Source organism: Cardiocondyla obscurior, linkage group LG05, assembly GCF_019399895.1.
Source record: "Cardiocondyla obscurior isolate alpha-2009 linkage group LG05, Cobs3.1, whole genome shotgun sequence".
In the NCBI taxonomy this organism is placed as follows: domain Eukaryota; kingdom Metazoa; phylum Arthropoda; class Insecta; order Hymenoptera; family Formicidae; genus Cardiocondyla; species Cardiocondyla obscurior.
In genome coordinates, this window is record NC_091868.1 from 8,598,003 (window position 1) to 8,612,615 (window position 14,613).

A 14,613-nucleotide genomic window follows, 5' to 3' on the forward strand; every position below is an offset into this window, starting at 1 on the left:
ATTGCGCGATTAAACGGGGGCCGCGGCGGCGGGCTTACCGAAACGAGCGATCCCATTGTGCCGCGACGACGTCTTCCTCGTTATCGCGGCCGGCCCCGGCCGAGAGCGGAGGCGGTGATAAATAACAAAGCGAGAGAGGTGCGCGGTTACGCGGAAGCCGCGTCGCTTATAACGTCCCCGACGCCATGATTTTCCTTCAGTCACCAAATCGCGCGCGCCGCGACGTAGTTCGGCTCGCCCCGACGGTTTTTCCTGTTCCTTGCCCTCACCTCCCCTCCCCCCTCGCCGCGTCCGCGAGGTCCGTTTGAAAATAAAACGGGGGAGGAAAAAACGTGGTCATACATACATCGTCGCGCAAGCGCACGCACGACTGTACGCCGTTCTTTCTGCGCCGAATATTGCTGTTCGTTCACCGCGGGTGCGTTATCGGACGCATGCTGATAACGCGACAAACGTTCGACGAGGTGTGAGAGGGTCCCCTCCCCGGAAACGCCGCGTCTCCACGGTAAGACGAGTCGCAAATTTTTTTTTTTCTCGGCCCCTCCCCCGTCGCTCGACGCCGCGCAGGCAGCCCGGTCGGGGAATTGGGAGGTTAGGAAACGAGGCTGCTCAATTCGGGAACGGGACCTACTTCGACGCGACCGGGACGCTTTCCCCTTCGGACCCTTTCGCGAGAGACCTCCACTTCGCGCCGAGTGCCTCACCTCCGCTGGAACAGGTGTTCCGGAATCTCGACGCCTCTCCCCGTCCCCCCCTCTCTCCTCGTCACTGCTTGCCTTGCCGTCGAGATGTCTCTCGAAACTGCCTTCCGAAGTTGACGCAAATTTGTGGCGCGCGATAGAGACATATCACAGACGCGTAGAACGCGTTCAAGAGTCTGCACACACGGCGCAGTAACTTCGAGAGTGTCTTAGCAATCGGCACGTATTTTTGCGCAATGTCAAATTGATATTGCGGAACAATATGTAAGTATACAATTTATGCGACTCAAATTATATGCCCGGGCGATTGAATGATAGATTGTTCGAATTGGCACTTGATCATTTACGCAGTCTGGCGTGGAACAAAATTTTTCATTGATTTTTTCAAACAGGCCGACCGCACTATGTTGCATACTGTATCTTGGAGTTGGTCCTTCATTGTGTAACGAGCGCCAATTGTCGCGTCATCATTGTCACGAATCAGCGTAAAGATTGCAGTTTGAGGTACAGTATGAATGTACAAACTTGCTGAAACTAAATGAGACAAACCCGGCGTTCTAGTTCCATCCTTGCATTTTAATCGCGTCGCCTAATTATTTGAACAGGAATAATTGTTTCAATCAGTTTTGGTTTCTTTCTAAAAGGGTAATTTTATATCATATATGCGAATTGTTTTGCTGAAATATCTACTACAAAAGTAATTCTTTAAACGTGTTAAAACTGCAGAATCACGTTGCAGAATTTGCCACGGTAATGGATTCGGTATTAATGCTTCCTGCGTGATAAGAATAGTATGAGCTGCGGTAAAATAGTCTTCAAATGATGAAATTTTTAAGGGAGAGAGACAGAAGTCGACGGAGAAACTATGAGGAAGAATAGATATAACTTAAAGCAAGAAAAAATAATATGAAGGAAGGAAACTAGTTGAGATAGTCAAACGGAAAAAACGACGCAGCAACGAGACTCGAAAACCGGAGACGTTCTACACGCAACACACGCCTGGAACGAGAGCGCGCCTCGGTAGGTTTTAACCCTGAGTTCACTCGGATATGATTTAATTTAACCGCGGCTCTCGGCAAATGCGACCGCTCAATCTATCTCTGTCCACCGACGGGCGCGAACCGTTGCAACGAACGTCTCTTCCTTGCCAGCACCGCCGATCTTGGCCTTTTCCTCGGTATGTAGAAAAGCACGTACTTCTGAAAACATTCCGCTTTCACGTTACACGACCATACGAGCGAGAAACTCGGAGGCAGATAAAGGTTTTCGTGATTTCGGCATTTGTTTTTTCACTTTTACAAGATACGTAACGAAAGGTCATAACGAGACAGTAGCCGGTCAAGTATGACGCGAAGCCATTCACGTCCGCCTCGATCAACTCAGATTAACTCTAATCTCGGTCTTTTTTTTTTTTCCCCATATTTAACTTTTTCTTTCTTTTTCTGATTCATAGGACTAGACAATAAAAAGAAATAAAAGACAAAGAATAGAGTGAACCAAGCTTGGAGTTAGTCTAAAACAATTGAGATGGACTTCGTGGGCGAAAAAAAAACGAACTCTGGAAGAATAGAAACCTTCGTGGCATGTATACGATCAGAAAGTGACGTAAAAATCTTTCAAAACTTTTATAAGTATCGCAGAGTTAAGGTAGTTCGCGAATTTAGTAGAAGTCGAGTAGGACATCCGGATTTTCCGGGTCGCTTTCAGATTTTTGCGGTTGAATTTTTATACATTTTTCACGACCCCCAGCAAGGTCTCTCTCCCGCAAATAACTTGCCACTTGATACACTTACGTATTGACTCGGTATATCCGCGCGACGGTAGGGACAGATTACAGATTACCCACTAACTATTCGGTCGGGGAACGACGAGGTCCGGCGAGACCTCGGCTCTTTAATGAAATAGCCATCCTGTAGAGTACAATGAAGCGTAATGAATGAGAGAACTCCAGGCCGCGTGATATACCGAAGTGCATCAAGCGCTGCAAAAAAATTCTTTTACATAAGAAATAAATTTCAAGAAATTGTCTATGAGGGAGAAAAGCTCAACGGCCATTCCGGTCGCAGATATACGTGAGACGTCGCGCTTGATACGCGAAGAATAAAATATGCGGCGGAATACTTGGTGCAATCTTGTAGCAGTCGAGTAGCAGAGTCATTTTTCACCGGCCGTTTTTACGGGCTAAAGAAATATAGGCGAAGTGTCGGTTCTCGCGTGGTGAAACGCGTCCTGATCCATATCACGTCGATATCGCGAAGACCTTGTATGTACGTGCGTGGAAAATAAAAGTCCCGTGTGTCGCATTACGCATTAGGTAATAAATAGCTGCCCGGTTTTGTCACTATTCGTTTTCCTTATAACGCGCAATTAAGATCCTTTTCTTTAGAAGCACACTAATTCAAGCGGTACAATTACCTTGTGCGTCATTCAATATCTTTAATCTTTGACTTTAAAATTCGAATGCGCTTGTGTCGTCTTAATTAAATTCACCGCACATACGTAATTATTAATTGAGAATATAAATAACAGAATAATAGTATTCAGTTAAATAGTTTTTTACGTGTTATAAATTTTCTGTTTTTTTAAAATTTTTTTTTTATTTTTTTTAACGAACCGAGCTTAACACACGTGCTTTATACATACTTTAGTAGACCTGCACCATGTATTCTGCAACGTGTAATGGAAACGCGTGTTGTTTTTGCGAAACAATGTAATCAATTAATTTGAAATTTCCCAGCGATGTTGAGAAAGCAAGTAACTGTGAGTCTAGCATAGCTCCAATTAAATTCATTAAACTTTTGTAGAATTTGTCAAAAGCAATTGAACAAAAGCTTGATGCAGTCCCATGCCTAATCGGGACCGCTTTTCCGAATTTGCAAAACACAATTATAGAATTGGTATAAGAGACGACGTACGCTGGATTTAACGGAATATATATTTTCAGACAATTAATGAGTGTATCAATTGGCGCTCGTACTCTTCGACTTTTATCGAAGAATATGTATTATATATACGCAACGAAGTTCATGTAACACAATTTGACATTTCCCGGTAAAGTGCTCGAATTATACATTCGCGCGGGTATCGCCTTTATGGAACATCCGCCAATTCGTATAATGGTATTACAAAGTGTTCTTATGCAATGGTTAGAACAAGTCGCAAAATAGAGCGAGACTTCGGCGCGCGAAATTTAATAAAGTCTACTCTCTCGAAGGCGATAACGCGATACAAGACCATCTAGCTTCTCTTGGATCAATAAAAACAAAATTACATAAAATTCTATTTTCTTCCTAAGAGGAATTCAGACAGTTTTTACAGAATAAGCTTCACGCGTTAAGTTAAAGGTAACAGTTATTGTATTTTTTTTTACTTACTAATTACTGTCGCTTTTATTTCGTCTGAGTATCAGCCGTTAAAAATTGTCTAGCTCGCGATTTATTAATTTGCACTTCTTTCCGTTGGATAAAAGTGATATAAAAATATAGCTGAGATAAGCGGCGTCTCTTTTAAAATTGCGAAACAATATTTAATTCTATAATCTCTCGTCAAATGCAGCATCACTTCTTGGTGACGAGCTTTGCGCATTTAGGTGTAGACAGTGATATTGATTTGGCAAGTACATCCTCGGAGAGAGGACAATAGCACTGTGCATTAAATACAATTGTCCAACGATGCATGAATGACTCGAGTAACCCCACCGGAAAAAGCCAATACAAAATCATTAAATGCGTACGTCAGTCGTCAGAAAAAGAAAGAGAAGGGAGAGAATGAAAGAGAGAGAGAGAGAGGAAAGGTTTTTGACAGGAAGAAAAATGTTTCTCGAATCCGTCTATCCAACGAACACCTTCGTCATCGCGTAAATTCCGCTTGGGGGATTTCAGAGGACTGCGAGGATCCCCGGTCAAAACGGCGTCGCGTAAAGAAAGAGGCGACGCTCCGCTCACAAAAAGGCGCCCAACGTCTCGCCCAACGACTGAATGCAAATGATTTCATCCCCGACACGCGGCGCTTTCCCGTGCGAGGGGTGGACCCGACGGTGTCCGAGAACTAAAAGAATCGCGGCGCCGAGGGCGATCCCCGGAATTATCTCGGTAGAAAAGAACGGTCGGGGTCGATTTTGGCAGCCTCGAGAAAGCAAATGTACATCGACAGTTACGGTGTTCGCTTTTGCGGACGAGGGTGAAGGAACGTGGCGAGGGGGTGGGCTTCTCACTCCGGCGCGCAGCCGAGCGTGTAACGCGTAACGTTTTGGCGAAGAGCCTCGTACCGAAAACTTCGACCGCTGTCTCCGTCGGCGTCGACGCGTACCTTTGCATACATTATAAATTGCATTATGTTATAATTATAGTGTTAATTTTTTTTTTACAGACTATAATGGCAAAGATGGCAACAGCGTTATCCCTGCTTGCCGTGTACTTTGTTGTTACAACGTTTACCTTGAATAACGAGGAACTGGTGGAGCAGGAATGCCCCGTAGATTGCCACTGTCACTACTTTCGCATCAACTGGGTGACGGACTGCTCGGACAGTAATCTGACCGCCATCCCGTACAGCGAACTCAGCCAAAATGTCTACATTTTAGACATGAATGATAATAACATTGCGGAGATTACACCGTTTCCAAACTCGATTCATTTGAGGCGCCTTCAGATGGCACACAACCAATTAACTGAGCTGACGTATGAATCATTTGCCGGATTGACGTACCTGCTGGATGCGGACTTTTCGTATAACGCCATTACACGGGTGGATCCCGAGGCCTTCCGGTAAGATAATTCAATATCAATTATATTCGCCGATAATCATTCCATTCTCAGACAGGTAATATAGATTTTGTCGATTATACAATTAATTCAACAGGGACAGCCCGGGTTTAATTACATTGGAGCTCCAGCACAATCCTTTGAACGAGATTGAAGAACCCTTTCTGAATTGCCGTACATTGCTGTACCTCGATTTGAATTCATGTGGTATTCACCATCTCAACACGCGCTTCTTCTACAATACGACGAATTTGAATAAGCTTGACCTGTCGTACAATCCTCTGGAAAAGATAGAACCGGGCCCCTTTGATCATTTGACAAATTTGGAATACCTCAAGCTAAACGGATGTAATTTAACATATATATCGCCCGAGGCATTTTCCCATCTAGAAAATTTGCGACAATTAGAAATAGGAGGCAATGCATTGAAAACATTGAACTGGAGGAGCGTTCTCACGCCGCTAGTGCGCCTGGAGCATTTAGATATCCGCAACACAGGTATTACGAATTTACCGGGTGATGCCTTCGCCAAAAACTTATATCTTCTACAATTGGTCCTCGCGGACAACGAATTATGGCATCTAGATGTCGAAGATACGCTTGGCCATAATTTGCACAGTCTACAATCTCTGGACTTATCGAACTGCAATTTACAAGATCGTTTATCCGAGGAAGCTTTCAGAAACGCAAGCAAGCTACGTGCGCTCAATTTGAGCGGTAACCCTATGTTCGCGAGCGATTTAACTGTCGTTCTACGCCATTTGCCAAAGCTTCATAAGCTTTCACTCAGCAATTGCAGTCTTCGAAAATTGCCAGATGCCTTCGATGTTTTTGAACATCTTGAAGAACTCGACATTTCCCACAATCCATTATCTGACGCATTTGTCAGCCTTCTCAATCCGTTAAGCGCCTTGGAATATTTGGATATGTCATATTGCGGTCTCGGTTATGTTGCAAATAACACGTTCGCGCAAATGACTTTCCTGAAGAAACTAATTCTTTCTGGAAATGAACTTCATACTTTGGAAGAAGGCTTATTCGCAAATTTAACACGCTTAGAAAGTTTGGAACTGAACAACTGCGACCTTAAAATGCCTGTTGATCCAAAAGTTTTTGGCGATCATCAATCAACTGCAATAGCAGAGCTTAAACTTAGTGGCAATCCGTTGATCGTACCTGATGAAGGCTCGCTACTTCCGACACAGCTATCTAATCTAGAAATTCTGGACCTCAGCCATTGTGGCATCTCGCACTTGAACGAAAATATATTTGGAACGACAAATAATCTTACACAATTGAACCTTTCGGGCAATACAATATCTGTGGAAAATCTAAACTTTCTAAAAAATTTGCACGAGTTAGAACATATAGATCTCAGTAACAATAATTTACGCACCGTCAATCCGAAAATATTCAAATCAAATCCACGCTTAATGTCGATCAATCTCATGGGGAATCCGTTTATTTGCAATTGCTCCATCGCGGAAACTTGGGATTGGATTATACAAGAGAAAGGTGATCTTCACGTACTCGTTGGCAGTCAACCAGCTAATTTCGAAACCGGCTCCGTAAAACGAAGAAAGGCTCTTTCCTGCGTCTACGATGAAGAAACTTATCGTAACATGATTGAAAATAATCAGGCAGCAACAAATCGCAAGCATTATCCCAGTCAATTTACACCTTCTCGCACTTGGGCTAAATACGTTCGCGAATCTAACTGTAATCGACGTTTATGATATACGGCGAAGAAGTTTCAACACCCAATGTTAAACGTCTACAACCGTAAGGTATGTAGAAACAAACAGGAACTTTGAGTAAGTTCTATACTGCTAAATACCATTGCGACATCGTCATATCAACCAGCCGTAAGCTAATGTAATAATATTGTGAAGTTTATATTTCCGTGGCATTATTTTTGTAGTCATAGGATTAAGGCAGAGCTGTAATAGCTATAATAGTTTACATATTAAAAAGTATCGTAAAGTATTTCCTTATTAAAACGTTACTAAGTCAAAAAAAATACTCGGTTTTGTATATATATACATATATCATCTTTTTGTACATAGTATAATAATAATTCTTGCTCTCTCATTCTCGTTGATCAGACTACATCTTCGTGTATTCAATTCGACAAATGCTTAGCCAAATATAAAATAGATCAGGTGCCAATGATCGACGTTAAATAGAAAAAAAAATTGAAAAGGTATTGGAAAATTTATAGAACATATGCTTACCATATTTAATTGAGTAATTGGAAATATCTTATATTTTTACATTAGTTAGATACAAAAAGAATCAATTTTTCGTAAAGCTCGAAAAACAATATATTTTTTGTGCATTTAGTGACTGGTCACATTACAATCGCAGACTTAGAAGCTGTTTGCGAGATAATAGGCCATAATTAAAGATATGATAAAAGTGATATATTTAATTAGTAATTATATAAACAAAACTTATAAAGCGCCTTTTAACTGATTGTCGCGTAAGTGTTTTGCAGTTATTAAATTTTTTCTTTTCCGATAATTTTAAAGTAAAATGTGTTAGAAATAATACAATTATCTTGAGTCAAAGACATTACCGAAACTTTAACTCAATAACGGCATTAACAGAATGCAATATTATTTTACATTCAGATATTTTCACAATTAGATGTTTGCGGACGAAGTGAATAGTTCAGTGATCGAGTTGAATAAAAAATCAACCAGCGAGATCGATTGTGGAAGGTACATAGTTCAATTTTGCGATTAACAGACGCGCAGTTACGTGCAGTCCGCATGCACGCATACATACGAATACAATTGCGCCATCGCGTCTGATAGCGTGTGAGTATGTGGCCATGAAGACTAAATGGTTTCCCCCTATTTGAACTTCACAATAGCCACGGAAAATGCCTGATTACCGCTAAAAGCTGATATGCAACAGTACCTTGTTACGACATGGCAAACGCTATTGCTTCGTCTTTAATTTGCGGTTCGAATTACTCCACGTATCCTGTAACTTTCCTATTTTTAAGTTTATTAAGCTAGTTCGTCCTACGTTTCATAAGAATTGTTTTTGCAATAAGCTCGCGATGCGTGAAGCATGTAATTGTAAGATCACAGTTCCAAATCTATAGGATCAACAAAATGTATATTAATTATTATTAGATTAACTATGTTAGACTTTTTTTTTGACATTTAAATTGGACAGTTATTAATAAGTTTATAAAGTGGGATTAGATTTTCTGCTAATGTCTCAACAAAATTTACATTAAATTAAATTAACTGTTAAACAAAAAAAAAATTAAATTAAGTTTTGTAGAAGATAATAGAGTATTATTTCGTTATATTTCTAGTTTATACACAGTGAAGCTAATACCATTGAGTTTCATTGTTTGAAATATTTTAAATTAAATGTTATCACGTATATCGATATGTTGTATTTCAACTGATAACAGTATACTCAAGATTGTCCTTGTTCTCGCCTCTTTTAATTTAAAAGAAATTTTTTTCCCTTTGCTTTTTATACAAATATCAGTTTTTATTTTGATAATCCGAAGCTGAAGCATTAAGATTTGAGCTTCTACGATATAGTATATTACCCAAAGTGAGAGAGAAAAGGAAGAGAAGTAGAGGGTAATATAATTAAAAAAAGAAAAAGAAAAGAACGCGTTCCTTGCTTTCATATTTAATTAGTTTATTAGTCATTCTTGAGTATGTATTCTATTCTGTAGAGGGAATCGATTATTCCCTCGGATGTATCTGTACAACGGAAGGTCCCCTTGCCGGGCTATTCTCGTTTAAAATGTAAAAGACTGTTGTTTAATAAAACCATTTTCTTCCTGGTACACCAGCTTTCTCGCCTCGCGACGGAACAGCCTTCTGTTGCAGATCAATCACGACAAGCAGCGCGGATAATCTAAATTGCATCAGCGTGATATTGACGTTCACGCCGACGTAGCGATAAACCCTATCGCCCTTATAGATCTTTCGACAAGTTGCCGTTGACACAGATTGAGAGAAGACCGGCCGATGAGAAGCTCGTGCTCTAGAAAAAAAAAGAAAAGAAAAAAAAAGTGATAATAGTTTTTAAGCTCGGGTGTCTGAAGAAAAATCGCAAAAAAAAAGCGTGCGAAATTACGTTGAAGAAATGGCGTTTCTTGTTTGTTAATGCCCGTTCTTTTGTTTCTTTTCTTTTGTTCGTCATCGCGAGGCGCATCTCGATATCGACTATGAGGTAATCCGGCACGTGAGCTACGTAAGGATGACGCCGTTGCGACGTCAAGGGAGGAGGTGGAGAGCAAGAAGCGTGACACCTTCGTCATCGATTATATGCGGAATCGTCTTGACCCCGCGAGACCCGCGCGACCGCGAAGACGGGTGCGATCGGGGATCCGTCCCCAGTGGACCAAGTGCGATACCGCAAATGTTGCACGCGTCCGTGCGCGCGCGTGTGTGCGTGTGCGTGCGCCCGTCTCGGCATCCCGGCGTGCAAAGTTCACGTCAGGGCTGCGTTTGACCCGCTTTACCGTCTCCATCTGCGGGAAGTCTCGCGGCTTTCGGCGCACGTGCGGATCGCGACGATCCGCTCGTACGTGCGCAGGGAAAATATCGGATCAATTAAATTCGATCGAATCGATCGAAGCTACGGTCAAAGTTGTACGCGTACCCGGCTCGAACGAGGTCCTCGATCGAGGTGTGCCCGAATTGAAATTCGCGTCTCGGTACAGGCGTGCCTCGGTACGTCTCTGATCGTTACGTAACAAGCCGCAGCGCGCGTTGTCACGCACGCGTGTCGCGCGGCGTCGCGACGAGACCTGTCCGTGCACGTGCGTTCCACGGAGTTTGCGGCGCGCGTGTGGTTCCGTTGAGAATTTCGTGCGACTCCGCTGTTTATACGTATCAGCACACCATCGCGTCGCGGCGGTAAGAGACATGCCCGTCGAGAGCAACCCATCCTAGTCTGCATAAAAATCAATCGCCTTGAACCGGGCTTGAGTTAAACTGCCCCGCGTATCAGACCACCTAACTTGCAGCGTGAAAAGAAAACGAGAGGCTACGCCGACTTGCGCTTGCAGCGTATGAAAAATGTAGCGGCATAAATCATCTTCTCTTTTTCAGCGGGAGGCCGTGACTCGCGACAAAAACGCGCACGCGCGCCAGAAGCGAGTGTCCGAGTCATCTCGAGCGTGCGAGCCTTGGATATCGCGGACACCTCCGCTCTATTGGCGATGGTTTAAGCGATTAGTCGGCCGGTTGGCCGCGCCAATTATTCCCGCGGCATGTGCGTGCCGGCCGAGGACTCGCGCACCGGCTCCGATCGCCGCTCGTCACTCGCCGTTTATCGTCAGCGAGCAAGGTCCACCTCGATCTGAGCCTAGCAGCCACTGATCTACCCGGGTCTCCGTTCAGATCGAAGCGCGCCACGATGTTGGGCTTCTTCGAGAGCCTCGCGTACGTCCCGAAGTTCTATTACGGCGCGCTGCTGGCCATCGGTTTCTGCGTCTATTACCTTTGCGAGGTCGTCAAGGTGAGGGAAACATTCTGTATTAAAAAAAAAAAAAATTCAGACGTCGATCCATTATTTTTTTTTTTTTTTTTTTTTTTCTTTTTCATCAGCGGGACGTTCCTCGCGGACGGACAGATTGGCGCGTGTGGGTTGCAATTTGTCAACTTGTCGCGCGTGTCTTCCCGCAAACGGGACGCCCGCAAAGGTTTGGAATTGATTGAAAGCAACGATGAGTTGCGAGAAAACATTGAAAGGACCGAGCACGGTGATCAGACCCGCGTGTTGTCACGCACGCACGCACACGCGATCGTCCATCGCTTTCTGGTAATCCGAAGTATTATTTAGCTAGCACTCGACAAAAATCGGCTTGACACCGTGCCATTATGTTCCATGCGATGCATGCGAGTAATTGCGATCACGTGCGCCGTCGCGTGTATCTTGATGTTTCATAGCCGGAGCGACTGGGGCTAAGGTTTAAATTAAGTACAAGATGCCCAGTCTTTCCACGTACAAAATTCATTATAACCGTGATCGTTCGTAAAGCAGAATTTCAATTTTACAGGCGTGTTAAATGTCTTTCGAGAGATTAATACGAAATGGGACGACTTGTGCCCCGTGCGATTCATTGACTAACGAGCCGGGGCAAATGCAGCTAAATAGTGCCCTGAGTTGCGGCATCTTTTGCGTCAAGACCTATTTGCTTTGAATGGCGAAGTCGGTCCTTCACTGGAATTAAATTACTTCGCATGTTATCTCCATGAAACATGTGCGAACTGTAATGAGGGGAAGAAAGAGTAGTGAAAGAAGATCAATTTACGTATTGTTCGTTTATCAAAGCAAAAGATGAGACTGTTGAAGGGAGCGAACCGGTCGACGTAATGCCAGGATTGATTTCCCGACTGCTTCCATTTTCTATTAAAACCCCCTAAGCCTTTTTCGAAAAACAATAACATAGACCCGCGACAATTTAATAGCAGATAATTTACATATTCGCGTGAAGCAATGTAATTCCTTATGATAATGAAGGCAATTTTATGCAAAGCGAGTGTATAATTGGTCATGCCATCCACTGCATCTATTTGACTGAATTTTATATGAAACCTGCCACACGAGAGTTCGATACATAAACAGGATTTCCGTGATACGTTCGAACTGACGTATGACCCTCCGTAGGTGACATCAGTCGCGAGGAGAGACGTGTCATTTATTAATCTGACCTTAAAACTCTAGTTATTTGTCCTGTACGTAATGTAAGTAACGAATATAAAGAAACTAATTAAGGGGACTCTTACGAATCGTATTAATGCCAATTGGAAATTACTAATTACATTAGCAGAGCAGCTCTATTAACGTATTGATATATATATATATATATATACATCATTAAAATAATCTTTATATTTTTTGCTGATTTCAATACTGGCAAATGCCGATCTGTTTATTTTCTACTATTTGCAAGTAAAAATAATTTCTTATCGTCTCAATAATTGTAACACATTTATCAGGCATCAACAGTTTCTTTTTTTTAAATTACCACTGTTTTGTTACTTAGTTCGTTGTTCAAGTTTCTTTTTCACAACTATAAGAGTTTTAATTTTTATGAACAAAAATTAATTATAATTGTATTTCAAGAGCAATCTATTTTCATTCTAGGAACGCTTCAATAAATTAATAGAAATAAGTAACAACTGTTACGCTTTCAGAAACCTCTGCTGGTTTGCGCCCAAGGACCGTTCCGTACATTCTTGGAGGACAACATTCCGCTTGTGCAAAATAAATTCTGGCCAACGTTATGGTGCTTTGAGTCGCGAGCACAAACTATTATAGCCAGCATTTTGAGATCCCGGCTGTTACCGCACGTACAATATCGCAGGTTAGTAGAAAAATAATTTAAGTTAAAATTTGAGAAATAAATAGCACGTATGTTCCAGCCGAAGATTGAATTCTATCTCATAGCACTTTCTACGTTACAGAGAAATTTTTGCTTTGTCCGACGGTGGCGAAGTGGCCTTAGACTGGGCCGAGAAAGATTGCTCCGTTACATCGCCAATCGTTATCATTTTACCTGGCCTCACGGGTGGCAGTCAAGCGGAATATGTCAAGTGTTTGGTGTCTGTCGCGAAAAAGAATGGAATACGATGCGTGATTTTCAACAACCGAGGTTTAGGCGGACTAGAACTTAAGGTAGAGCTTATTCTCACAAACGGGAGTGACTCGTAAATCATTATTTAATTATTTTTTCTAGAAAGACTAGTCTTTCATTAAGAAGCACATCTTATAATTGACGATTTGTTCTTTTTTTTTTTATATTATTATTTTTAGACTCCACGAACGTACAATGCCGCTAACTTTGACGATTTAAGTGAAATTATAGAACACGTAAAAAAGCTTCACCCTTTCGCACCTCTTGGAGCAACCGGAATCTCCATGGGAGGGTTGATCTTAGGTAATTATTTAGCCCAAAAAGGTCAAACAGCGAGGACCAAGTTGAGAGCGTGCCTTATTATTTCCGTGCCATGGAACGTATTTGCAGCGATGAAGAGTACCGAAGAAAACTATTTTAATCTAATGCTGAATAAATATCTTCTCAATAATCTATGTCGCACGATACAACGACATCACACTTCTGACATTGGCCCTTTCAATGTCGATATCGACACTGTTCTCAAGGTACATTTTTGCCAAATACATATGTGTGAAAAAATCAATTATAATCTACTTTTAGTAGATAACGTACTTAAAATGAATAATCAAGATTAAAAAAATTATCTCGTTAATATCTGCGATGTGCTGTTACACATTATCTGTCTGGTATTCTGAATCTGACTCACACGTAAATTACTGAGAATGATTATGTTCAACAGAGCCAGACAATAAGAGAATTTGATTCGAATTTTACGACGCGGCATTTTGGATACAAAAATGTCGATGAATATTATAGTAACGCGACGCTTCACGACAAGCTGCATTTAATACAAGTGCCGACTTTATGCCTCAGCGCGGCGGACGATCCGTTCCAGCCATTGCAAGGTAAGCGACAATCATTAATAGCAATTACAATATGTATTTTTATGATTACATAATATTTAATACTTTGAAACATTTCAGCAATTCCTTTGAAAGAAATAAGCGAGACCAAAAACGTGGCTGTAGTGGTAACGTCGCGCGGGGGGCATATTGGTTTTTTAGAAGGTGTTTGGCCAGTAAAAGAGGAACAGTACATGGGAAAGTTCTTCTCGCAATTTTTTACAGCAATATTCACGAACGGCTTTGATTAACAGAACATTTCACATACATATCTACATCAGCATCAAATCAACGTTATCATGACTTGCTATCACGTCTGACGTCAAGAGATATTATCACGATATCATTTCTGTTTGACTTTATACAAGCTAAAATGTGATTAAATTTAATTTAGTATAACGAATTTTTGTGATAGTTTTTATATTACACTGTAATGCAAAACTTGGAATTGCGCTTGAAATTCCTAGTTCTGCTGTAATGCAACGTTTGTGAAGTGTTAAATAGGCTTCAAACTTACCAAGCAAAATTATTTGCTTATAACAATTAGTACGAATTAAAATTATTGTTAAATATGTGATGAATAAAAATTATTTTATAAAAAACCCACATTAAATATTTGTTTTAATGTATTCCGT

The 14,613-nt window shown here is 41.6% G+C and overlaps 2 protein-coding genes and 1 long non-coding RNA gene across 9 annotated transcripts; 2 read left to right on the top strand and 1 right to left on the bottom strand.

Moving 5' to 3' along the window:
* Positions 1-183: 183 nt before the first annotated feature.
* Positions 184-9,290, top strand: LOC139102580 (insulin-like growth factor-binding protein complex acid labile subunit). Of its 7 annotated transcripts, none has more exons than XM_070656597.1 (5): positions 184-505; positions 1,094-1,205; positions 1,538-1,721; positions 5,070-5,467; positions 5,562-9,290. In XM_070656597.1, the coding sequence occupies exons 4-5, from the start codon at positions 5,076-5,078 to the stop codon at positions 7,198-7,200; spliced, it is 2,031 nt and encodes a 676-aa protein (XP_070512698.1). In that variant the 5' UTR covers positions 184-505; positions 1,094-1,205; positions 1,538-1,721; positions 5,070-5,075; the 3' UTR covers positions 7,201-9,290. The 7 variants fall into 7 exon arrangements, with proteins under 7 accessions (XP_070512698.1, XP_070512702.1, XP_070512701.1 ...); XM_070656596.1 differs by lacking the exon at positions 184-505 and adding an exon at positions 526-965 and having other exon boundaries at positions 1,441-1,721; XM_070656595.1 differs by lacking the exon at positions 184-505 and adding an exon at positions 526-965.
* Positions 9,130-10,251, bottom strand: LOC139102630 (uncharacterized). Its single transcript, XR_011545734.1, has 2 exons — positions 9,584-10,251; positions 9,130-9,490 (listed from the first exon to the last, which is right to left on the bottom strand). It is a non-coding gene; the product is annotated as an uncharacterized lncRNA (long non-coding RNA).
* A 356-nt stretch (positions 10,252-10,607) lies between these two features.
* Positions 10,608-14,585, top strand: Hydr1 (phospholipase Hydr1). The gene is made up of 6 exons (XM_070656635.1): positions 10,608-10,972; positions 12,655-12,824; positions 12,925-13,135; positions 13,274-13,621; positions 13,816-13,981; positions 14,060-14,585. The coding sequence occupies exons 1-6, from the start codon at positions 10,871-10,873 to the stop codon at positions 14,227-14,229; spliced, it is 1,167 nt and encodes a 388-aa protein (XP_070512736.1). The 5' UTR covers positions 10,608-10,870; the 3' UTR covers positions 14,230-14,585.
* The last annotated feature ends 28 nt before the right edge of the window (positions 14,586-14,613 follow it).